General features: G+C 39.1%; 2 protein-coding genes across 2 annotated transcripts; one reads left to right on the top strand and one right to left on the bottom strand.

Moving 5' to 3' along the window:
- The first annotated feature begins 2,906 nt into the window (after positions 1-2,906).
- Positions 2,907-9,778, top strand: LOC105390536. Its single transcript, XM_011561852.3, has 2 exons — positions 2,907-3,058; positions 9,103-9,778. The coding sequence occupies exons 1-2, from the start codon at positions 3,011-3,013 to the stop codon at positions 9,556-9,558; spliced, it is 504 nt and encodes a 167-aa protein (XP_011560154.3). The 5' UTR covers positions 2,907-3,010; the 3' UTR covers positions 9,559-9,778.
- Positions 9,779-16,211: 6,433 nt separating this feature from the next.
- LOC105390549 (hairy/enhancer-of-split related with YRPW motif protein) lies at positions 16,212-23,576 on the bottom strand. The gene is made up of 3 exons (XM_011561869.3): positions 23,317-23,576; positions 22,144-22,352; positions 16,212-17,742 (listed from the first exon to the last, which is right to left on the bottom strand). The coding sequence occupies exons 1-3, from the start codon at positions 23,574-23,576 to the stop codon at positions 17,237-17,239; spliced, it is 975 nt and encodes a 324-aa protein (XP_011560171.3). The 3' UTR covers positions 16,212-17,236.
- Positions 23,577-24,561: the final 985 nt, after the last annotated feature.

Genomic DNA, 24,561 nt, shown 5'->3' with positions numbered 1-24,561 from the left:
GCTCGGTAGATGAATGAAGCACTCTCAGAGCTTTATTGTAACTGGCAGTGATGACGTCACGACAGTAACAATGCTACGCCGGATACTACGCCGTAGCGCGTAGCACGCTCGTAGCCCGCCTACGACAAATAAAAAAAGCTCATTGTAGCTTTGAAACCTCCCGTGCGGAAAAGTGTATTATCATGATTGTTGAGTATGGAAGAAGACAGTTTCATAGAAATTCGTACAATTATTATATTCCGCCCATATTAATTTTTTTTAGTTCTTCGTCACATTGAAAATATACATGCTGAAATTAAATAAGTACTATTATGTTATGTTATTGAAGACTGCTGAAATTTTAATAATTCATTCCACGTAAATTTTTCTTAAACGGATTTGTGTGGGTTGTATATTATTGAAGAAAAAAAAAACCTATTCCCTCTGACACTTGTTTTTTATGCTCGTAAAAACCCACGGCAGCAAAGGATCATCCTGACTGGAGTCATAATCTCCTCGTCCTAGTCAGGAAACTTGTATATTTCTAGCTAGCACATCCCTAAATGTGTGAACTCACAGTGGACCAGTGTGGTGGGAAGTATTCCAAGCTTAGGAATGAATTTACCGGGGGAGGTTTAGGGTGGCATGTGCACACTGCACAGTTTCGATTTAAGTGAGCCAATTGCCAACATACTCAAAAAGCCAGAAAGGGCAAAACTAAATATGTACAATGGTTAGAAAGTTAGAATACGCTTACTATTAAAACCATATAATTATTTACGTAATAACTGTATGTGCTTTTCCAACAAGTTCCAAAACATTACACGTAACAAGAGGATGCTAATGAGATCCTGGTTTTGAAAACCGTTCAATATTCCAATGCTGGCAGCACTTTCCAAGAACTTATTTGAAAGAAGAAAAAGTAATTTGACTAAGTATCGGTATCGACAGACTCATCCAGGATTATCCGGAATTGGCCTTCTCAATATCACTCGTTATTATCTCATGTTTATGTCTGATTAGCAGACGTGATCGGAATACGTATTAGATTCACCTTACCTTTTTAACATTATTAGAGTTTATGTAAGTCTGTTTTCTAGAGTGCCTTACTAAGATGGCTATGTAGAGATCGTGAATTTCCTAACACGCATTATACCCGAAACTACAGATAAATAGATAAAAAATCTAACTTATATTATGACGACGGCGGACGAACAACTGTAAAGATAAGATAGTTCCGAGTAAACCATTAGACAGTTCTCTAATGAAATGAGATAGTTGTGTTATCTACGTGTTGATGTGACTCTTTGCACGGAGCTACTATGAAATCTCCATCATCATCATCATCAGCCAATAATCATCCACTGCCGGACATAGGCCTCTCCCAAGGAGCGCCACAACACTCGGTCCTCGGCCCTCCTCATCCAACGACTACCGGCTACCCGCCTAAGTTCGTCAGTCCAACGGACAGGAGGGCGTCCTATGAAATCTAATAATATTTAAATAATATCCTTTGAAATTTTATTATTGTTTAATGTTAAATAGTTTTAGATGTTAACTTTAAACTTTTAATTTTTTTATTGCTTTACAGAGTGTTCGATTAATTAACTATTATTTAACTTTGGTGGAAGTCATTCATTCATGTCCATGTGCCCAAAGTTATTGAGATTGTGTTGTATTTATTTAAGTAGGTACTTAGTTGATACCTGACCAACATTTTGTACTTCGTACATCAATTTGCGGTTTAACTGTACTGAGTTTAAGTTATTAAATTACGGAATATACTATGAAATTTATTAAAAATAAACAAATTTCAAAATAACACACGCACTTACGCCTTGTACTAATGTACTCCCTTGCGGGGTAGGCAGAGGTGCATTGCTGCACCCACTTTTCGCCAGAGTGTTATGTTAGTCCCAATGTAATAGGGGGCGGGCCTGTTGCCATTTTACGGGCACATCCATGACCCGAGAACAAATATCTGTGTTTAAACAAATATCTGCCCCAGCCGGGAATCGAACCCGGGACCATCGGCTCAGTAGTCAGGTCACTAACCACTACGCCATTCGGTCGTCGTTTTTTTTTTTTTTTAATTTCAAAATACTGTTTTTGTAAACCTAAAAATTCCTGTATAATTATAGTACTTGCTGTTTGGACATACCACTCTTTACATGCGCTGGCATGAAATGAAACAAAAAATGCTTGTACTACTATTATTGATTGTCTACGTATGAAGTAGTTAAAAAAAAATATTAAAAAGAAACATAACTAAACACCCATTTTTCGCTACCAGTAAATTGTAGGATTAGTCATCGGCTTTTCACGGCTATTGTGTTTAAAATACACAATACAGGTTAAATAATTAGAAAATGTATAGCTATTGATTTCAAGCATTGTACGATCGCCACCTCAATATATTTAAATTCAGCAGACGTATTACTATGTTAGTCAATAACAATAATTATGCCAATTTTTAATATGCTTGTATTGTTATTTTTATAGTGTGACGTCATCAGCAGTCACTAATGTTTTAATATTTCGCAAACGATTCACTGACGCTGCACGGCGTAGTAGATAAATTGTCAACAACATTCTTAAGTAATATCAGTAAATAAATAAAGATTACAATTGTTAAGATTTTTAATTTTCAAATTAATCTTAGGATATTTTAATTTGATCCTACTGAAACTCAATTCAAGGAATATTTTGCCCCGAAACCCAAACGACTAGGTATTCTCAGGCCCTATTTTGCGAAGACTTAAAAAATACTAGAATATTCTCAAGTCAATAGAATTTTTTCTACAAGTGCACAACTTGACTTGTCTATGATATCTGATATTGTAGCTTTCAAAAGCAAAAGGGCGGGAGAGAGGGCCCGCAGGCGAGGGCGGGGGCGGCGGCGCGCGGGGGTGATAAAACAAATGCTATCGGCCCCTCCGGAGCACTCCGAGTTCGAGCGCCGCCACCGACGCGCGTCGTTTCCAAATTCAAAGTTCATTTCTTTTTTACGAGTGTGTTTTTTTAGTGCATCATGGTGCTGACAGACTTTTTGACGGAAACAAGGAGGCGCTGGCTGAAGGTAAATACTCTTTTTGTAACCTTCTTTGTATTTTTGTAGATTATCAAGTTTCAGAGGAAAAGTTGTTTGTTTTTGAAAAGTGCTGATACTACGCTACGTGCGTTTTGGGAGTGCTGCATCGGTAAATTTATAACACTTCTTACGTGTTACAGTTAGGTATAGGTAGTAAAGTAAATTTTCCGATATTATGTTAATGGCGCTAATGTTGGTTTAGAGTTACAATTGAAGTAGATTAACAAGATATACAGTTCATTAGAGGACCGCGAGATAAAGAGAGCATCATTACCATTGAAGCTGGATTTACTAATGCTAGCAGAATAAATAAACATGATTCATGAATATGTATGGGAGTCACTATTCATAATTATTTACTGTAGTAAATAAATGCATTTGCATATATTTAGCCCCTTCCAGATGGGCAAGTGGGCCACAGGTATGTATACGGGGGGAATGTGACTAAACTTCTTAACTAAACCTTATCAATTGAATAACTACAAAATTCGTGAAAAAAAAAAAAACATTTTCCATAGAAACTTAGTTGAGAATGTTTTTTTTCGCGAATTTTGAAATTCTGATTTCATTTTCGGGCTTAGATAACAAGATGTTGGTTTCGGCTTAGTATACCCTTTTTGCAACACCCTGTATATTCATTTATTTCGGGCATTTTTTTCTCTGTACCTACCGAGGCACTTAATATTTTTTCAATGTGTTAATCTCATTCATTCCACTTTTTTTAGAACAATTAACAGAAATGATAAGCTTATAAAACTAGGCCTATATTTCAGGTTTAAAAAATATACTATATTATTATTATTAAATTCTTTATTGCACAAAGTAAATTGGTACAAAGGCGAACTTAATGCTAGCAGCATTCATTACTCTATTCATTACTCTAACTAATCTACTTCATGAAATAACAGCCCATTAAGGATTAACAAGGTGTAAGATTTTGGGTCCAAAATTATAATATACCTCTATGTATGTATGTATGTATCCATACATAAGCTCAAACAGGTTCAGTTTACACGCCGTATCCAGGATTTCCTCAAGTAACTTATATGTAGGTACTTGATTTACCTTCTAGCTGTCTGATGTCCGATAGTTCGATACATAGCCTTCCTGTCTAGGGACTGTAGGGTGAGCTTATCATGATGACGTCACGAGTACAATGATCGCGCATATCATTTACATAATCATAATAACAAACACTCCAGGAATTTAATTTGTATAGTTGTGTATGCATGTATGTGTGCGTGTGCGTGTGTGTGCGTGTGTGTGTGTGTGTGTGTGTGTGTGTGTGAGCGTTCGTATAGTGTGTAAAGCGGTGTTCAAATATTTGTGTTCCTTCTAGATTGTGTCTGTCAGACGGAAGAAGGACAGTTTTATAAATAATCTACCGAACACTTAAATAATAAGGTACATACAAGATACGAGCATAAAAATTTAAAACAACAAATTCTTAATTTTAACCACTTTTAAGAAGGGAGAGTTTTTGTGTTCAACTCAATATTAATTAAATAATTGAAAAATTAATTATTTTAATTCTAAATTAAAGATAAACAAGAAATACCTATTCATTATGAAATGGTTTGACCCCCAGACAAAAGCTTTTGAATAATTAAATGCGATGTTTGGATAATGAGATTATAAGCTTTCAGTATTTAATTAGATTTACAGAGATCATCAGCAGTGCAATGATCTCTAAAAGTCTACACCATTTGGATAAATTAGTCTAACGTGAAATGCAATAAACAAAATACAATACAAAACCAACATCGAATCCCAGTGTATCTGTCTGTGGTAGCGTAGCTCTCTCAAACGGCTGAACCGATTTTCACGCAGAGTGTTCTTAGTTCTAAGAGATATTTTATCAAAATCAGCTTAGCTGTTCAAAACTTATGCGGCTTTTAGTGTTGAATGAATGTCGGAGGTTTTAAAGTTGGTTAGGTTATTTGTCAAGCTGGAGTAACCACCCTGAAGTGACTACTTCATTTTCGCTTTTGATTCGTCCATAGTCGAGAGGTGCTAGACTACCGAAGGCATTATACTCGGGTAGCTTACTCGGTGACGTCACACCTTCTCATGCTGCATGTAATAGTGTACACTAATGGAACGATCACCTTGAGGATGCCTTCCCAAATGAGAATGAACATAATTATATGAATTGTCTTTTGTTTACTAACCCTTGCCATGGGAGGTGCATGGGTTAACGGTTAGAGCTTTTCGCGCGAGTTTCGTATCGTCTCATTTTTATAGTAGCATTATTATTTTTCTCCTTGTGTAATTCAATTAGGTACATATACATGTAATTTTTCTTGTAAACATTTTTGAATTCGTTTACTTTATACACACATAATCATCTAATTATGTGAACTATATTATTTGGTCCTTATTATATTAATATTTACTACACATTATTACTGTCAATATACCTAGACAGCTGGTTGTTTCGTTAGATTCAACGGATTTGTTAATGAGTTGCTGGTCCCGAGCACTTCATGTAATGAGGTTGATTGTTTATTTATGAACATAAAATATTACTTAGTAGTCGTCGACCACTCTTTATGAAGGTTTACCTTTGAAAAGTAGGAAGTTGGTATACACATTTTGACATAATCTTGGCAGTAAGTAATCACTGAACAGAGATGTACCTACAATACAGTTTCATTAAAAACGTCATAAGTATTATCTCTTGTATTGTGTCAGTATAAAGATAAGTTATCTGGAGTTGTTTTGCCGACTTCTTGTATGTTCGCGCATTAAACGAGGTTTGTTTGAGTGTTGGCGATGAATGGCGGTTGGTCCTTGAGCACGCGCGCTCGCGGGGGGTCACTCCATATGACGAAAAACTAAGTTTAGGAGCTCTACTGCGCGAGCCACGGGCTACGACTCTATACCGTACCGTAGTACTAAACGTGCTGATTGTACGACATCTCTCGTTCGTAAGTTTTTTGTCAGTATAGAGCAACCCTCCAGCACCAAGATGCCCCGTCAGCAGGGACTTGACGAGCGATGATTATGCCAATTTGCACATCGACTGCCCCACTGGCTTAGCTGCCAATGCCAGTCTTCTTCAGTCAGTCTTCTTTTAAGAAAGTAAATAGCAACACATTATCGTGAATTGTCTTTTGGCATATTTTCTCCGACAATCTGATAAAATATTTGCCAAGCTATAAATAGGTATCTTATAATATTTGTTATGTGGTATATGAAAAGGAGCCAATGAAGGCAGTATCTAATGTCTATTTACATTTGTGAACTTTCTTCAGTTTTCAGTGAGGTAGAAAATGTTTTATCTATGTATTTCTATGTGTGTTGTATAATGTTCTTGTAAGATTAATTGATAATTAATCAATTAATCTTACAAGAAAACTGAAGAAAGTAATCACTTTCTTGATAAATCGGAGGAAATAAAACACATTGAGAGATAATATAATAATATGAGATAAAGAGGTTATCAATCGCAGCCATTTTGAGTGAAATTTAAAATTGACAGCATACATTATAGACTATTGTTATCTTGTTGTGATGGATGCGTCGTCGCACTGTCTGCCGAGCTATCGCGGATGCAATAAATATCATTTAATAATAAACCTACTTATTTGCGATTTAAACTTATAACTTCAGTAAATGTGAACTACAAGCATCAGACCATTCGTTATTAATATTCTCATCAATATTTTCATGAGTTATCGCGCACAGCTAGACTTAGTTTTTCCCAAGGAGTGTAAAACACATCACATTCCTACCACTATATCTATGGCCTTCCTCGTCTAAGTACTCTAACTTGATAAACAATGAACGAATGAGAGTGATCAATGTGATCATGCAAGTGGTAAGTACGTTTAATTCAACGATATAGGACCGTGGTTAGCGCTACCGCATTTAAATCTCTTCAGGATAAACAAATCTCTACTGATAAAATTCCACCCTATATTAATATACGTTTGTATAAATTGCTTGTCGGTAACAGCCGCAGCCGGCTTGCTATCGAATGAACTTTGACATTCCGACTATTTCGTGCAGGATAATCCGATCCGACGAGTTAACCATTATACCTAACTGAATATATTTCGTACATTTGTCATGTTCTACTGCACAATCCATTATACCTACACAACACCTCTTACGCACCTAAAGTAAAATAGAGTCCTGATACATAATTGAATCTATGTTTTATTACACTGTCGCACAATCACAATACATAGTTACATACAGTCGAGTTTCAGTGTACTAAGCTAAATAAGTAGGTACCTACTTAAATTCATACAACGTACCTATAATTTTTAAACAATACCACCACCATGTTGATTTCAAAATTCTAAAAAAACAAGCCAAGTGCAAACACGTTCTCGTACACTGTGCGCAAAAAAACCACCGCATCGTCGGTCAAAGGGTGTTTTTTTAGCGGTGCTAGGTGGTGCGTGGCGGCGGCGGCGCGGCGCGGCGGCGGTGGCGGCGGCGGCGGAATGTAGGATGCCACGAGTGACCGCGCCGGGGTCTCTCTATACATATAGCTTTGCCAAAACGTTATTCCGCAGCACTACCGCTGCCTGCAAAGCTATGAAACTTAGTATTTCGTTAAGCTAAAGCAGCCCCTCAGTGTTGTAACGGTCAACGTGTGGAATTCCGAATAGTTAGACATAAGACAGAAGGTGGAACTTCCCAGAGGAGTCAGGAATGCCTATAGAACTCTAGAACGTGTATGTTTATTCCACTGCGGTGTTGTTTAATCTGAGAAAAACTAAAGCACTCCTAGGAACATAATAAAAATATTTAGATTTTATATCTTTAGGTTTTTTACTTCTCTTTTAGATTTTTCCAATAATTTAATTTTATGCTCCATTTTGTTCATATTTAATTGGATCACATAATCAAATTCCTGGAAACGTTAAACTTTGTCTTTGAAATTTGATCCAGTCGAAGAAAATTCCACGAATCCGTCCTGTTAAGTAATAGGTACCTATTGAAAACTGGAAAGTGCTCAGTAAATTAACGAATAATTTTCCATCGTAATTTATGCGAAAGCAGCGATCGTCTAGTTTCGTTACAGTCGAAGGCAGATAAATAACGCCAGCAGGTGTGAGGCGCGTCGTTCCCACGCGGCCGCGGGTGTCGCACTTTACGTGCACGGACGTGTAATGAAGCTCGCCTGCAAAAAATTAGGGGAACAATGTTGGCTGGTGTTGAATAGCAATGTATAACAGGTTGATGTTTTTGCACTGCCTTGTTATTGAGTAGAGCTCCAATACATGCGAGAATTGAAGCAGGTTGATTTCGCGCCTGTTTTGAAAATATAAACTCTTCCATTATTTTGATTTAATCGGCCCTCTGTTAAGTAATAATAATCAATATTTTAACAAACCAGAATTATTTCTTAGTCTTACTGCCTTTACGTACACAATGCAATATTAGCTTGAGATAGGTACGCATTACACACATTTTGGTCCGGTAACTTATTTGATTATACGTCTACATAACGTCAATTACACACGAGTCATCAGTGTCTCTTTTAGAATGTAGATTTTGCGAATGGAAACGTATTTCAGCTTCAAAGATCATCAAGACAAAACACAATAATCTAGCTAATAGAAATTGGCAGATGGAAAATAAAGATAGTAAATAAGATTTCTATAAATGTAGGTCAAGTGAGATTATTTAGTCTTTGAAGTTTGTTGGCTTAGACTTAGATAAGCTTTCGAGCCCCAACACGTGCCTCTCAGAAAAGTTTTCTTCACTGAATAAAATCAAATAAAAGGTAACAAGATGAAATGTAGGCAGGTCACCTAAATAATAATTCGTCACGACTTTCATATTTTACCTTTTTAAATTGAGGTTACTGTCCTATTTGTGTCTGAAAGAACCGATTGTAACAAAGTTTAGCGTATCGCATGAAACCAACTTTATTCGTAACTTTCAGGCCTGATACAAGCTATAAAAGTCTGTCTGCGATAGCAACAAACTTTTACCTTACTTTCTTATCACCCAAATCGTCCTGAAAGTCGTTAAAACACACTAACTTTTCGCCCTTTCATTGTCCACAGGCCTTCAAGTTGTTCAAGGGCAGTCGCTCGCGCAAGTCCCAGCGCAACCGCGTGTCGCCGGCCGCTCGCTCGCCGTCCTACAGCGGCACCGTGGACGCGCGCGCCGACATCGACCTGCAGCGCTTCTGTGCGTGCCGCGCCTCACTACCCCCCCTTCACATCCCCGACACCAAGGAGCACTCCTACTTCAGCAGCTACAACAGCTACGACAGCTCGAGCAGCCGACACAGCACGGCGCACAGCAACGACTCGGCGTACGACTCGGCGCGCAGCTCGCCCGCCCCCGCGCCCGTGTGCTACGCCACCGTCACCTACTTCAACGTCAACGACAGTGAAGACAGCAGCAGCGTGCGCACAGAGTATACCCTGCTGGAGTATGAAGAGGATGAGATGAGGGAAGACGAGCGCGCGCAGAACTTGATCAACGAGAGTCTCGAGCTGGTCAGCACCTTGTGAAAGCTGCGGGTTGTAGTCGGTTAAGTTGTACATAGTAGGGTAGGTGACTGTCTCTCAGTTCTCTCGTTGTCTATTACACTGTGTGTATGCGAGGGTCGGTTGTTTGAGACTTGTAAGATAAAGACTTTCTTCAGCTAAGTGAGAAATACCAAAGTAATTTGTGATATGTGAGTGATTGAAGATGATATATTGTTAAGTTAATTACCTTATATATCCTGCATTGAATGATTTATCTGTAAAATTCAAAGTCTATCCTTAAATTATTAGGTTGGCGTTACAATAGTACCTAAGACTATATAGTCTATATAGTCTATATAGTACTATTTTCCAAATGAGTGAGTGATTTCCTTACTAGCTCTTGCTGGTTTGCATGTGCTATAGAATATAATGGATGATGATCTCAGCACGTTGCAGCTAGATATACCTTGAAATTAGTTTTTTATGCGATTTTTATATGTAAGTATTTAAAAGCTCCTGTAACTAAGTTTCAAAATTATTACTTTTATAAGTTATAGGTATCGAAGTATAAAATTTATAAGTCTACAATTATTATAGTTGATGAAAGTAATTTATAAATGAGTTCATCATTACATGGCCAACAAAGCAAAATTATTTATGAAATATAATATCTTTAAACGTAATAGCTCATCTTGTTTCATTTCGTTAACAAGTATCTTATTATTATTTATACCAGCTTTCCGTGACCTGAATGGAGGTTCTTTACAAAATATCTATTGAATTGTAGAACGGATATAAGAACATGATTGGTAACATCTTGTTTTTCAGTAGATTGGATCCAGCCAAACGGAAAGAACCTGTAAAGGTCCTGTATTATAAGTAAGTATTATTTTAAACTTTCCTATTTTAAAATTGAAAGTATACTCATGTGTTATGTACACATGACATTAACCATAGACTATGTTTGTACTGAACATTAAGAGGAGAGTATAGCTTCCCGATCCTAGCGAAATAGGTATTTAGGAAAAGTATTGCTGTCGCTCGTGCACTCGCCCGCGCCGGGCACCGCACACACACATGCAAGCAGCGTCACGCACACATCGATGGACGCTGCCGCGCCGCCACCGCCGCCGCCGCCACCGCACCGCCGCGCCGCGCCGGTTGGCGAGAAATTGCGACCAAACACGGAGTGTCTTCGTCTTACCTTCATATTATTATTTCTGTGTTGTGCTTGTGAGTTGTGACTTGTGAGCGAAACTTGAAATTATTGAAGATAAATAGAAAGAACTATAAGTAATTAGTGATAATTTCATGTGAGTAAGTATTTTATTATGTAGGTAATTTACCTGATACGTACTTGGACTATCATTTTGTATGTAAGGTTATTTACATCTATATATGCAGTGAATCTAAAAAACATTATGATAGTTTTGTAAAAATATAAGTTTATAAGTACCTACTAACAAAGTTTCGCGGCTGTTTATAAATCTTGAGTTGTCTTAGTATTTATTTCTTAGCATGAGAAGCAAAAGCAAGGAGTCTAAACTTTCAAGCGAGACACTCGAGCTTATGAGGCAGAGACGCGAATTTCCGTCGGCAGGTGACACTTCGTCAGAACTACGGGTACTCAACAAGCGTATAAAGAAGCTGATACGAAGAGATCTCCGTAGCTCCAACACACGCGCTATAGAAGCAGCAATTGAGCAAAATCGGGGGTCAAAAGTCTTCGTTCAGCAACTTGGGAGAGGCCACTTGACGAAGTTGAGGTCTGCAGATGGTAATATCGTTGCCTCTAAGCCGGAGGTTCTTGCCGAAATCGAAGGTTTTTACGGACAACTTTATGCTTCACACGCGCAGAAGTCTGTGGCTCAGCTCACCGATTCCAGAGCGCCACTAATACGCCACTACACTGACGACATCCTTGACGTCGACATAGGCGAGATTAGGATAGCCCTTGAGCAGCTTAAAAACAACAAGGCTCCGGTGAAGACGGAATTACTACAGAGCTTCTGAAAGCTGGATGTATTGCAATCCTCGAACAGCTCCAGAGGCTCTTCAATTCGGTTCTTCACAATGGCAGTACACCGGAGGCATGGTCTGAGAGCGTCGTGGTATTGTTCTTTAAGAAGGGTGACAAAACCCTTCTGAAGAACTATAGACCGATCTCGCTTTTAAGCCATGTATACAAGCTGTTCTCAAGGGTTATCACGAACCGTCTTGCCCAAAAGTTAGACGAGTTTCAGTTTCGAAAAGGCTTTAGTACAATAGACCACATCCACACAGTAAGGCAGATTATACAGAAGACCGAAGAGTATAATCAGCCTTTGTGGACTATGAAAAAGCCTTCGACTCCATCGAGACCTGGGCAGTTTTGGAATCCTTGCAGAGATGCCAAATCGATTGGCGCTATATCGAGGTGTTGAGATGTCTGTACAACGCCGCTACTATGACTGTCCAAGTACAGGACCACAAGACAAGACCTATCCAACTGCAACGTGGAGTGAGACAAGGGGATGTGATATCTCCGAAACTGTTCACCAATGCATTGGAAGATGTCTTTAAGACGTTGGACTGGAAAGGACATGGCAAATGTATAAATGGCGAGTACATGTCACACCTCCGCTTCGCGGACGACATCGTTATTATGGCAGAATCTCTGCAGGAACTCAGCTGGATGCTAAGTGGCCTAAATGCTGCTTCCCGACGTGTAGGCCTCGGTATGAACTTGGACAAGACGAAAGTCATTTACAATGCTCACATCAAACCGGAGCCGGTCGCCGTTGGTGAGGCAACAATCGAAGTTGTGCAAGAATATGTCTACCTCGGGCAGACTATTCGGCTAGGCAGAAGCAACTTCGACAAGGAGGCTGCAAGGCGCATCCAACTGGGTTGGGCTGCATTCGGGAAACTTCGTCACATATTCTCCTCGGCCATTCCTCAGAGCCTGAAGACAAAAGTCTTCAACCAGTGCGTCCTGCCAGTGATGACGTATGGTGCAGAGACGTGGACACTGACGGTAGGACTGGTCCATCGATTTAAAGTCGCTCAGCGTGCTATGGAGAGAGCTATGCTTGGGGTTTCTCTGATGGATCGTATCAGAAATGAGGTTTTCCGTCAGAGGACTAAGGTTACCGACATAGCTGTCAAAATATGCAAGCTGAAGTGGCAGTGGGCTGGTCATATCTGCCGAAGAACCGATAACCGTTGGGGTAGACGAGTTCTCGAGTGGAGACCACGAACAGGCAAACGCAGCGTGGGACGCCCTCCTGCTCGCTGGACTGACGACCTTAGGCGGGTAGCGGGTAGTGGTTGGATGAGGAAGGCCGAGGACCGAGTGTTGTGGCACTCCTTGGGAGAGGCCTATGTCCAGCAGTGGATGATTATTGGCTGATGATGTCTTAGTATACTTACCTAAGTAATTATATCATAGAATACATTTTACTATTCGCTTTTGTGGCCTCAAGACAATTTATAGTAAGTATTATATTTTTATGTAAGTAACTATGTTAGTTTAGATGTAAGTAAATAAAATTTCCTAAGTAACCTTATCCATGTTGAGTGAGGATTAAATATAATATAGTCACTAGTCATTTTTTTGCTTGAAAACCTATTAGTACTTTAAACTTTTCCTATTCACATCTTTTTATATACAGGGTGTCCCAAATCAAAGTGCACATCCAAATTATAGTGACTTAATTTGTTATTCTAAACAACTTTTGTTTTACGACTTTTTTAAATTCGTGAAAAAAAATGTACTGTCTATAGTAAAAAATCTCATAGCCAACAAAGTTTCTATGAATTAGCAAAAATAAAATTCGCAAACAATCAAAAGTCTTAAAACAAAAGATGTTTAGAATGACGAGTTGTGTCACTATGATTCGGATGTGCAATTTAACATGGGACATCCTGTGTATATCTATAGATATCGATAACGCAGGTGGGATCCCATCTCTACTATCGACTTCACTATGGACATCCCTATCGTACGTGTGCTTTGCTTCCCCCCCCCGACCCTCAATCGTGCGATAGAGAGCACTGCAGCTCGGGACTGACAATAGGTACTTTTCTTGATGAAATTCTGGTTTTGGGAGAAAACGTTTTACACTAACTAAATATCAACCAATCTCTTTGATTTTAGTGTCAATCGCTTCAGCTTAATATATTCTAGGTTTATAGGTTTCGTTTTTTTAAAAAAAATACGTTGTTATTGATCCACAAACGGCTTAATTCAACAAAGTCGCAATCACAAAAAAACCATTATTTGAGGTGCCTATAAGTTTGAATCTATAGAACATTTTGAAAAAAGGAAAACCTATAAACCTAGTTATTCCTTGTGTCAATAACATATTAAAAAATCATGGAGATTGGATAATATTTAGGGGTAGTAAAACGTTTTCTCTTTTTGTATGGACGAGCAAGTGCTATACTCTACTCTTAACACAAACTTACTTGATCCCCCGACCCGGGTCCCGCGTTCCTGTAGTAGTAGTAGTCGGATCCTACTAGCGGTGGCCTACTCAGTTTCAAGGTCGCAACTCAATAAAGAAGTCTATAATGTCAATAATTTAGTCACAGCTATAAATTTAGGGCCTTACCACTTGGATAGTATGTAACAAATGTTTTGTATCTTAAACAGCTGCCAACTTTTATTTTAAACACTTGTTAAACAATGTTAGTGGTAAGTTACTGTTCCTTTCCTCAGCCGATACTAAACCGAGATCCAGATGCAATGACTTGCCTCAATAAACCTTACAACAATACTTAAAAAGATCATATGAGATTTATGGACTAGCATAAGACTTCGTTGAAGACAGCTTCATAGCCAACATAAAAATGACCCTATAATGTATTTTACGATATTGACATTCATGTCACCAAGTTGGACTTAATGTGAAGTCATTGTATCCGAGTGGGGTGAACAAACGAGTTTTTTTTTATTCGAGTGCGGGTATTCAGGGCGTTTTTGCTACACAAGTTATGTAAAAAAATGCTGGTAATTGTTCAGCGAAAACGTACGTAACAACAACAACACCGTTCGTTTTTTTTCGAAACACCGTTCAATTGACACTGCCAGCGTTAGTGCTACCAAGAATGCTGTTATGTTTAAAATATGACATACTTTATGGTAAATATTGAAAAATTGTATTGAGAATACCCTCTCAATATTCCTATAACTGGTTTTCAGCTTCAATGGGACAGTGCGAGGCAAATCCGCCTGTTTAACAGGTTTTTCAGGTTCTACAAATATGAGTTCTTAAAATATATAAAAATAATGATTTACTTATTTGAGTTTAGCAGCAATTAGGAGGATTTTGCAACTTCTATTGAATTGGACAAAGCTAAATATTTTGAATATTTTCGCTACGCAACATGTTTTTACAGTGAACAATAGGTCACAATTTGTTTTGCTTCATTGCTGCTACAATCAGGATTACATACTTACTTCATATTTATACTTCATGATTTATTATAGGTACCAATTGATTGAAATTGGTAATACTTAGCTAAATGATGAAATGAACTCTCAATGCCTTAAAAACATTACAGATTATTATATAGGCAACTAAGGAAGGAGTTAATAGGGTAGCTACATATTGAAGAATCTATTTAAAAAAAACCTAATAAGTAGCTAATTAATCCTAATCCTATCCTAACTAATATTATAAATGCAAAAGTAACTGTCTGTTACTCTTTCACGCTAACGCAACTACTGAACGGATTTGAATGAAATTTGGTATACATAACGTCTAGACCCTGAGAAAGAACATAGGCTACTTTTTATCCCGGAATTCACACAGGAAAATCTTTTTAAGGCGAAGCGAAGCTCGCGGGCACAGCTAGTATAGAATATGGCCTTAAGATTGTTTTATGCTGAAGTATTTGGGATGAAAAACAAATTATCCTGTATTAAGTAACCTAGGTACATCTAATTGGAATATTGAAAACTATTTAATATTGATCAATGTTCTGCGTGGGTGGATCATAATGAATGAAATATTTTTTGACTATACATAGGTAGTACCTAATAGTTATTTTAATGGTTTCCTCAGTCTAACACACATACAAGTAATTTAGTATTTATAGCAATAAAGTATCTATCTTAATATGATCAGTATTTTTTTTATTTAAGACATTTTATTCGACTGTAATTGTAATTACGCTGTCCTATAAACACTCCTACTTCCTCATACATAATTCCTTGCAACAGTTAGCCCCACACACACAGACACACACACACGAACGGACAAAAACGAGCCTTTTTGCACCCCTACTTCTTCCTACGGAAGTACCGCAGAGGGAGAGAAGCGCATGAATATTGCATGCGAGTGAAAAGGACAGGGTCCGTGGGAAACGTAGGGGTGGCGATATCCCATACAGTAAGCAATTCAAGTGGAGCATGTAAAACGGAGTTAACGTTTGTGTATGCGGTCGGCATTATTCGCGGTACTTTATAGTTTTTTGACCGCTGCGTCCAGCTGGGGAGGGTGCGCGACGTTTTTTTAATTGAATTTTACATTTTTGTGCACCTGTGGACTACGGGTTGTTACCTCTATATCTCATGTGAATGTACTTAATTAGGTTAGGTTGCTAACCTAATTAAGTACAAGGAAGGGCTTGGTAAAACTGTTTGAATAAGTTTTCAGATTAGGAACCTAAAAATGTAAATGAAAAGTCTAATTATTATGTGAAAAAATAATTTATTAATCTCACTATTTACAATCATAATATATACAAATGTAGTAGGTAGTATAAAATAGTAGATATTTAAAGGACTGATTATTCTCACAACCATTTGCTTAGGCAGTTGTAGATCAATTTAGTTAAAACTATATTACAATTGACATCATTTTAAAGCTTATATTTTGGTCCTTAATTTTAGTGACTACAATAATATATAATTCAATCCATACGTAGATAAATATTTACATAAATTCAAGACCTTTTCATAATATTTTCTGCCGTAAAGTTAAGGCAAAGACCACACGTCACAATCTTAGCAAAAATATTTTCTTTGATCATACAGAATATCAAAACTTAATATTAAACTTTTCAATCACACAACTTATTATAATATCTTCATCATAAATTCGCTATCTAACTGTTTCAACAGAGTAATTAAATATACAGGACAGAGTTCACCACTCTCTAATAAGTACCTAATAATAACTTTCTGATAATTATTACAAGTGGGTTACTCCCAGGTTTATTAAGTTACGTTACAATAGGCATTTAGGTCTAGTGAGTGGTGAATTCTACCCTCAGTCTTCTAAATAATGTGGTTATCTGATTTATAAGAACTTATTTCATATCAAAACTTTGAGATATATCACAACAGCTTTTGTCTTGGGCTCTTAATAAAGCTTGTTAGAAGTTATAGAATCTGTTTAATTAATAAGAAAGGCAGCTTCATATTAAGCATCATGGTGGTATTTTCGGTACAATATTGGGTATATCGTTAGACCATTTTGAAAGTGATTGTTAGAAGAAGAAGGGGGCTTCTTTCGATTATCGAAATACGAAGTTTACGACAGTTCGAAAATGAAATGCCATCGGTACGTTTAATGTATCAGGATAGAGTTGCGGTTGTCGCAGTAGCAGTATTTCATCAAGAAAGAATGACCCTCTGGATCCATTTTAAACGACCATCGTCTCCATGTTTTCAAAAGCTTCATCACCAGCTTTGCCAAGACCACAAGACTTCACCAACCACCCTTTCCCCTCAATACGCGAGCTCGGCGCCCCAGGGTCTGTAGGGCTTGGAGCTGTTCTGTGAGTACTGATGATGCGTGGGGTGGTGTGGGTAGGGCGCAGGGTAGTGCGGGCCGGCGGGGTGCGCGGGGGGCGCGGGCGGGGCGGGAGGCGCTGGTGGATAGTGCGCATACGATGGAGGAGCTGATAACGGCGCCGCCACAGCCGTTGGAGTCGCCACGGTTGTTGAAGCTGTGGACGTAGCCGGGTCCTGCCTCACATCCGGGTAGCCATGGGTTTGTGAAGCAACAGGCGCGGCGGGGTACTGCGGGTACCCCCAGTTGGATTTACTAGCCAGCTCTCTCTGCGCCGCGAAGCACTGCAGGTGGCTCATGAGGCGAAGACGGAGCGGGTCCTGGATGTCCAGCCCCTCGCAGGAGACCAGGTAGCGCGCCACTTCCGCCGCGCACTCGCGGAACCCGATGCTGTGGTAATCCATGGCGTACCGCTGGGGGTCGTACGCGAACGTGTCCAGACCTGGAGAAAGAAAATATGGGGTTAATATGGGAAGATTTTGAAAGAAGAGCGGTAGAAATGGGACAAAGTAAACCGGATTTGGTGATATGCATAAAACATGTCTGCACGATTGTTGCAACTTGCTCCTGATCGCTTTCACTAATGCAAGGAGTGCATCTGTCTGCAGCTGAATTTAATCGACTTGAACACAAAAGATATTAAAACCATTCCTTTCATTCGCTTTTTAAGAACCCTCCTAGTCGAGAGAGAGATATAAAATTGCACAATTAAAGGTCGAAAAGAGATAAAAACTAGGGTCATGTTAACGGGAACCAGATTCCGGATGTCTTCCGTAGGGTGGCTGAAGGCCAGTTTATATTGGCACGTGGTGAGAATAAAGTTGATCGGGCCGTACAGGTCTGGCTTAATTGGATTTATTGTTATTATAGGGCACCGGGTTAAGTCCGATGGCCACTGGAATAAGAAAATGGGGCTTGAATTCAAAGAATAACTGCGTCTTGTGTTGTGACTGGTTAAGTATTACAGAAACATAGTTTAAAATACCTAATCATTGTTAAGTTTTGGAAGTACCTTCTTAGGTTTTTTACGCATAATTTTTTATCTGATTCCTATAAAACTTGATCTTGTTTTGAACATCCTAACATCTTGACATTCCTATTAAACCATCTTAAAAGGACCCTCCCTCCACAGCTCCACTACCCTACATTCTATTCAAAAACTAATCCTTCAATTTGAACCCGAAAGCATTCTACACATCACTTCCTTTTCCTTCCGCCTAGTCTTTGCTTTATTACATTTTTTATTTCTTTTTACGACGCAGGTGTGGCTAACAACCCTTTGGCATTTGAAAGACGAATCCAGGTCCGTAGTTTAAAAAATAAACTTTTTATTGCACTACCCGCACTTCCGTTTGTCGATTTGACGTGACAACCGTCAATTTAAGCACACGTGATAGTTCAGTGTGAATACAGATTACATCGATATTGTTATTTACCTAGGTTTGGTGATTCTGTTGTATTAAGCTTTTACCTACTAACAATTATTTAGATTAGATAAATAAGTGGTCAAAGCGACCAAAATACTATTCGACTATTTCATCCCCCAACTAATCATGACGGGAACCAAAAAAGCAATACCCACGCAAATAAAACATAATCGCAAACATAAACACTTGAACCTTCGATTCCCACAACCTGCCAAAAACAGCTTAGTAAAAAAAACGCGGGGTAGTTTAATCTGACCGTCATAATTCGCTAATCGCCAGCTATCATCCCTAGGGGAAGGGAGGGGAGGGGTGGGACGGAGGGCCGCGGACTGTTCCCACGACCGCCCTCGTGCAGGGTTGACTCAGTAAATATGGAGGGAGTCATATTGTTTGTGACTGCGCTGGTTGATAACGGATGAATTGTGATTCGAATGTATGGCTCATTTATGCTACTGCACGGAATTTATGCAGAATAAAGTTGAATTTTATAATGTCTAGAAATTATTTAAGGGGAAGAAAACGTAAAGCTTTTTGGCGGCATTATATACGCTCACAATAGATGTTAATGACATTTTAAAAGTATTTTATGACTAGTTATGACCCGTCTTTCTTGATATCCATACAGGGTCGCCAGGTAAACGGACAGACGGACCAGCACCTGGCGCCGGCAAAAAAACAGGAAATTGTAATAGAGCGCCATAGACTAGACACCCTTTACGGACTTTTTACTGCGACCATAGACAATCATGCACAATGAGGTTGCTAACTTCGGCCGGAACTTTTTTGTGGTGATAATGAACTAAACAAACCGATGGATATTTGATATACTTTGTATAGTTGTATGTATAGGCTCGTATACTATTCTAATGAATCAAAGGGAGGGATTGAAGTTCTGAAGTTTCTTGTGATCTGTTTAAGCAATATTATGGTATTAAATTCTTCGGGCTAGGGCGAACAATCTGACCTATATTGTCATTAATAAGTAAAGTTTTAGCTCCACCATAACAAATTAAGATTTAATTTAGTTAAGTAAATAAATCATTTAAAGATCCTGATAGTAGTAGGGTAACGTAACGTACCTAGGGACATTTTCGACTACCCCAACTTTGAATGAAGCTATCGCAGCGTACAACTAAGATATGAATGTGAAATTTTCTTTATTCGGTAGGATATATAATCTATTATCACTAGTATTTGTGCTAAAGCTTTAGTGTGGCCGGATTTTATTAAATTAAGATAAAAGTAAAAATGCTTGTTTTGACCCAAGGTACGTTACACTTTGTACCTTGGGACACTGTTTCCTATAGCTTTGTACTATGGAAAATGAAAACTTCTAAATAACGCCTTATATCTCTGTTCTTATTGATTTACTGCATCTCTCTTCTGTCTAGTTTCACTCTGGCACTAATAAGAACAGAGATATAAGGCGTTATTTAGATGTTTGCATTTTCCATAGTACAAAGCCATAGGAAACAGTGTCCCAAGGTACAAATTTAATCGTGTCCCAAGGTACAAAAAAGCAATATTTAACCAAAATTTAAATATCGTTATTTTTAATTAAGGAATCTTTCAGATAATTGCCATGTCATAAAATTAAATAACTGAAAAGTTATACGTGACATCCATGTCTTTATTTAGAGCATGCCTCAATGAGATAAAGCAACACAAAAAACTATACAAAAGCTACTTTTGACTCCAAAAAACTTCATATTGTCTTCACCACACACTCGATGCTGGTATGATCACGAGACTCACTAGTTTTGCCAAGCGAGTAAAATACTATGCCGAGGGTAGAATTTTAATGTGTTCATTTAGCCGGTTTTTAAAATACAATCAATGTCCCGAGGTACAAGCGTCCCAAGGTACGTTACGTTACCCTACAAATAAAAAGGTAAGCTACCTAAACCACAAAGTAACAAATTCAATGACCTTTCCATGTTCCCTCCCAGCGAGTCGGGAACGGAAGCCGGGACTCTGCGGTTTCTCAACCACTGCACACCCGGGACAAAGCGCATCCCGCGACACCACATACTATTGTGCAACGGATATTTTTCTTATTTAAAACATATAGGTAATTCGTGTAATTATTGGAAGCAGTGATTATGGCAGTTCAGTTTTTAACGGAAGGTATAATTAGGTTTAGCCTGAATTTTGTGGTTTAACTTTCGTTGTTAGGAGAATTGTAATTATGGAGTACTACTTTTAGTTGGCTATTTAGTATAAGGTTGTATCTAGAATCTAGATATATTCATATTATTAATGATATTCTGAAACTGAAAATAACTAAAATGCGAATCCTTCATCTACTTTTATCCTAGTTCCAAGAAACATTATAATTCGTATACCACATTCCGTAGCACCGCAAGTTTAGTTCCATATAATACAATAACTGGGTGTCCAGATATGGCGAGGGCGTCCCACCTGTCGCGGCGGAAGCGGGTCGTGGGAACCCGGAACGACCGCCGCCGCCGCCGCCGTGGCGAGCCAGAGACACGATAGAGCGATAACGAGGCAAGCGTGTTCACTCATTGAGCCTATCTATTGCGAGTTTGTTGGTGTATATCTTAGAGTATATATTTGGTGTATATTGATATAAACCATTATCAACGATCACAATTTCTATGATTTCAGAATACCGACCTTAATGACTGACATTTGATTGGAAATACTATGCATTTGTTCAGTTAGATTAATTTTATATTGTATTGTACAGGTGTAAAAAAGTGAATCTATCCTCCATATTGCACCCCCAACTGTTACAAAAAGGTTACGAATAAATTCAAAAGGCAGGAAAGCGAATCGAATTCGTCGGTGGAAACATGTCAAGATCCTCGCTTTTTATTGAAAACGCCGTTAAATTCTCTTTTTAAAGTAACAAGGAAGCGGAAACGGGCCATTGAGAGTGAACATGCGAATGATTGAGAAATTGATTTTATGTTATTCTAACGGTAACGGTTTTTTAGCAAGCGAAAGTTTAAGAATGGTTTAGCCGTTATCAACAGTGTAGTGACTACCTGCGCCGGAAGTGGGAACTTTGTGCAACATGTGCTGTTTTCGTAAAGTGCATTTCATTGTACGAAGCATATTGGATTTGATACGACTTTCGATTTTAGCAGGCCTAAAAGATAATGTTATTTAAAACTTTACGTTATTTTGTGAAAACTATGTAGGATACTTCTCTTATTTTATATATGCACATAGTGAACATATATTAAAGGTTACAGCACATCTTGGGCTGCACGAAATGAAGGCTTGCCTTGCCTCTTATATGTACTTATACGTCCGGCGCACTAGGGTACCCAGGGGTAGTCAGCGACCGAATCTAACTAAGTAGTAAATACTTCCACCAGTTTGACATCTCCTAGTCTACCTCCCATATTTTCTACCGACACGCTAAGAATACGAAACCAACGAACCTTTAGCATGAATCATCTTCAAATGGTCGACAGTCAGCTGGAGTATCTCCGCCTTCTCCAGCTTGGACGACCCTTGCTTCTCGCAGGCGGCGGGGACCAGGCGCTTGAGCTCCGTGAGGCTGGTGTTGATGCGGTCCCGGCGCTTCTTCTCGATCACGCCGCGCCGCCGCTTGCGCGTCAGCAGCTGGCAGGAGTCGCCGCCGGGGGACCTGCGGGTAGGGGGGTTAGTTAGGTCGGCATATAGACAAGAAAGAATGAATGAGTACGAGAGATATTAGAACATATTTAGAAAAGAATAGTCTCGACTCTCGACCTAACGTTACATCTGTTGATAAAGTTGATAGGTACTGGGAGATTTATTCGGAGGTTTTCTGAGGTGTTTTTCTAAGTACTCGGTATAAACAACTAGGTAAGTATTTTGAACTAATTTACAAACAGTTCTTCGAATATTATTATTTACCTAAAAACAACTCAAATAATTTTGTACTAAGCTTTATAGTTTCTAAGAAAACAGTCGGACTGTAAAACAAGATATTATTTCTTGAAGAAAATGAAAAATAGATAAGAGGAAAATCTTGATGTTAATAATAATGACCGTAGCGTCGTAGCTCCTGAGATTTGCTACGCCGCCGCGTAGCGAGCTCGTAGCCAAGTCGTAGCACACGCGCTGAGATTTCAGTAAGCGTTAATTTTTTACTCGACTGCCAAATATACAATTGTTTTTTTTTAAGTAGCCCTGGCAAATAGCCAGTACTGAAAGACAGAAGACAGAGTATTTGAGCGTCCTTGGGAGAGGGCTATGTCCAGCGGTGGATTTATTAGATTTGTTCTTACATAAAACCCTGTCGTTCTAGGTACGTACGGACTCCTAGATTTATGTAAAGAACGCTTTGAGCATTTTATATGAGATTCTTGTTGGAAAGGTGCCGAAGGGCGAAAGGGTAATTTCAAGTTGCTTTGAAGTTTTAGATTAAAAATTTATAAGAAAATTCGCCTAATTTGTATCAAAGTCTGTGCCGTTGAGGTTGATTTTAGATTAAAACTAAATTTTCTTTTTAAGTTGCAACGTTTTATATTTTTGATTGGACTACTATGGGATCAATGACTATTTTGATTCCAGCTATGCATTAAATATATATCAATATCAAAATAATAAGTAATATAAAAACTTACGTGGCATCCTTGCTTGACTCCTCACTGAAGGCATCATCTTCACTCTCGGAGTGCACTCGTTTCCTCTCCGTCCTCATCTCTCCTCTCATCTCCGTCCTCATCTCTCCTCTCATCTCTGGTCTCATCTCTCCTCTCATCTCTGGCCTCATCTCGGTGGGGGGTTGGGGGGCGCCGGCCGGCGGGGGGGGCGGCCAGCCGTAGCCCCACTGCGGCTGCTGCTGCGGCGCCAGGCTCGCCGGCGTCAGGTGGTGGTACTCCATCATTCAGGAGTTGAGGGAAACTCGTTTTAAATCTGGTGAATCTAAAGTCACAGGGGCACTGGCGAAATATGGTCAAAGTCTCTTGAAGTTTCAAACTCTTGCGCAGCGAAAATCCCGAAGTTTTTCAAAACACCAAAAAGATAAAACTTCGCGCAAACTTTATCACTAGTCTAACGAACTATAAAGGTCCGTCTACAATCGCAAATCTAAAGTCTCGGTCACACTTGAGAAATCACTTCTTCAACCGTCTTTTTAATTTTGTGCTAATTGGCGAGTTCCTTAGGCAGTGTCCACACTCTGGTCTCGGCGTCCACACTCGCGACACGTGCGCGCGTGGCGAGCGAGCGGTGTGGAGTGTGCGCCGCTCACTATCGGGACACCCCGTAGTTTATTACCCAACTATCCTTACACCCTGTACAACGAATAACCACCTTTACAACAAAGACATACGTGCTGTTTTGACGGCATTTTTAAGTTGGTTTCCGGAGCGTGTCCTGTAAATATTGACCAGATAAGATAGATCCGTGGTAGTTCTTGCCTCGTTCCGCGCGGCGGGTCAGGCTAGACTGGCGGCGGGAGCGTGCGGCCGCGTGCCTGCCTCCACCCCAGGCGTATGCGCTTCATCCTTTCATAGCTTTGTCTGCTACTTTGCTTAACAAATTCAAACCTTACCACACAGAGATAAGAGATACTTGGAACACGGCTCTTGTTTGTCATTTATGATAGGCGGCCGCGTGTTTCAAATATATTGGTGTATGAATGATGCGACTTTAAGCTTTAACCTTGTAGAGTGTAGGGCAGTATTCGATTGGTGCTGTAATTACTATTTGCTTATGGGAGCCGCGTGGCGGATGGAATTATAGTAAATGTAGTGGCTTAATTGGTGCATTCAAATATCACGCATAATACTTGGCAATAAAGTTGAATTTTGAGATGTGGTTTTTTTAATTTTTTTCAAAGGTCGTGTGCCCGAGCGTTGGTGGGA

Source organism: Plutella xylostella, chromosome 5 (genome assembly GCF_932276165.1).
Source record: "Plutella xylostella chromosome 5, ilPluXylo3.1, whole genome shotgun sequence".
Lineage (NCBI taxonomy): Eukaryota > Metazoa > Arthropoda > Insecta > Lepidoptera > Plutellidae > Plutella > Plutella xylostella.
Note: the sequence above shows the minus strand (reverse complement) of the source record. Positions and strands in the feature narration are given on the sequence as shown.

Excerpts from the sequence above, each read along its gene's own strand:
- LOC105390536 (XM_011561852.3), top strand. The coding sequence starts at position 3,011 with ATGGTGCTGACAGACTTTTTGACGGAAACAAGGAGGCGCTGGCTGAAG. Across the intron at positions 3,059-9,102 it reads CAAGGAGGCGCTGGCTGAAG|GCCTTCAAGTTGTTCAAGGG; the intron begins GTAAATACTCTT and ends CATTGTCCACAG.
- LOC105390549 (XM_011561869.3), bottom strand. The coding sequence starts at position 23,576 with ATGGAGTACCACCACCTGACGCCGGCGAGCCTGGCGCCGCAGCAGCAG. Across the intron at positions 22,353-23,316 it reads GAGTCAAGCAAGGATGCCAC|GTCCCCCGGCGGCGACTCCT; the intron begins GTAAGTTTTTAT and ends CCCTACCCGCAG. Across the intron at positions 17,743-22,143 it reads GAAGATGATTCATGCTAAAG|GTCTGGACACGTTCGCGTAC; the intron begins GTTCGTTGGTTT and ends TTCTTTCTCCAG.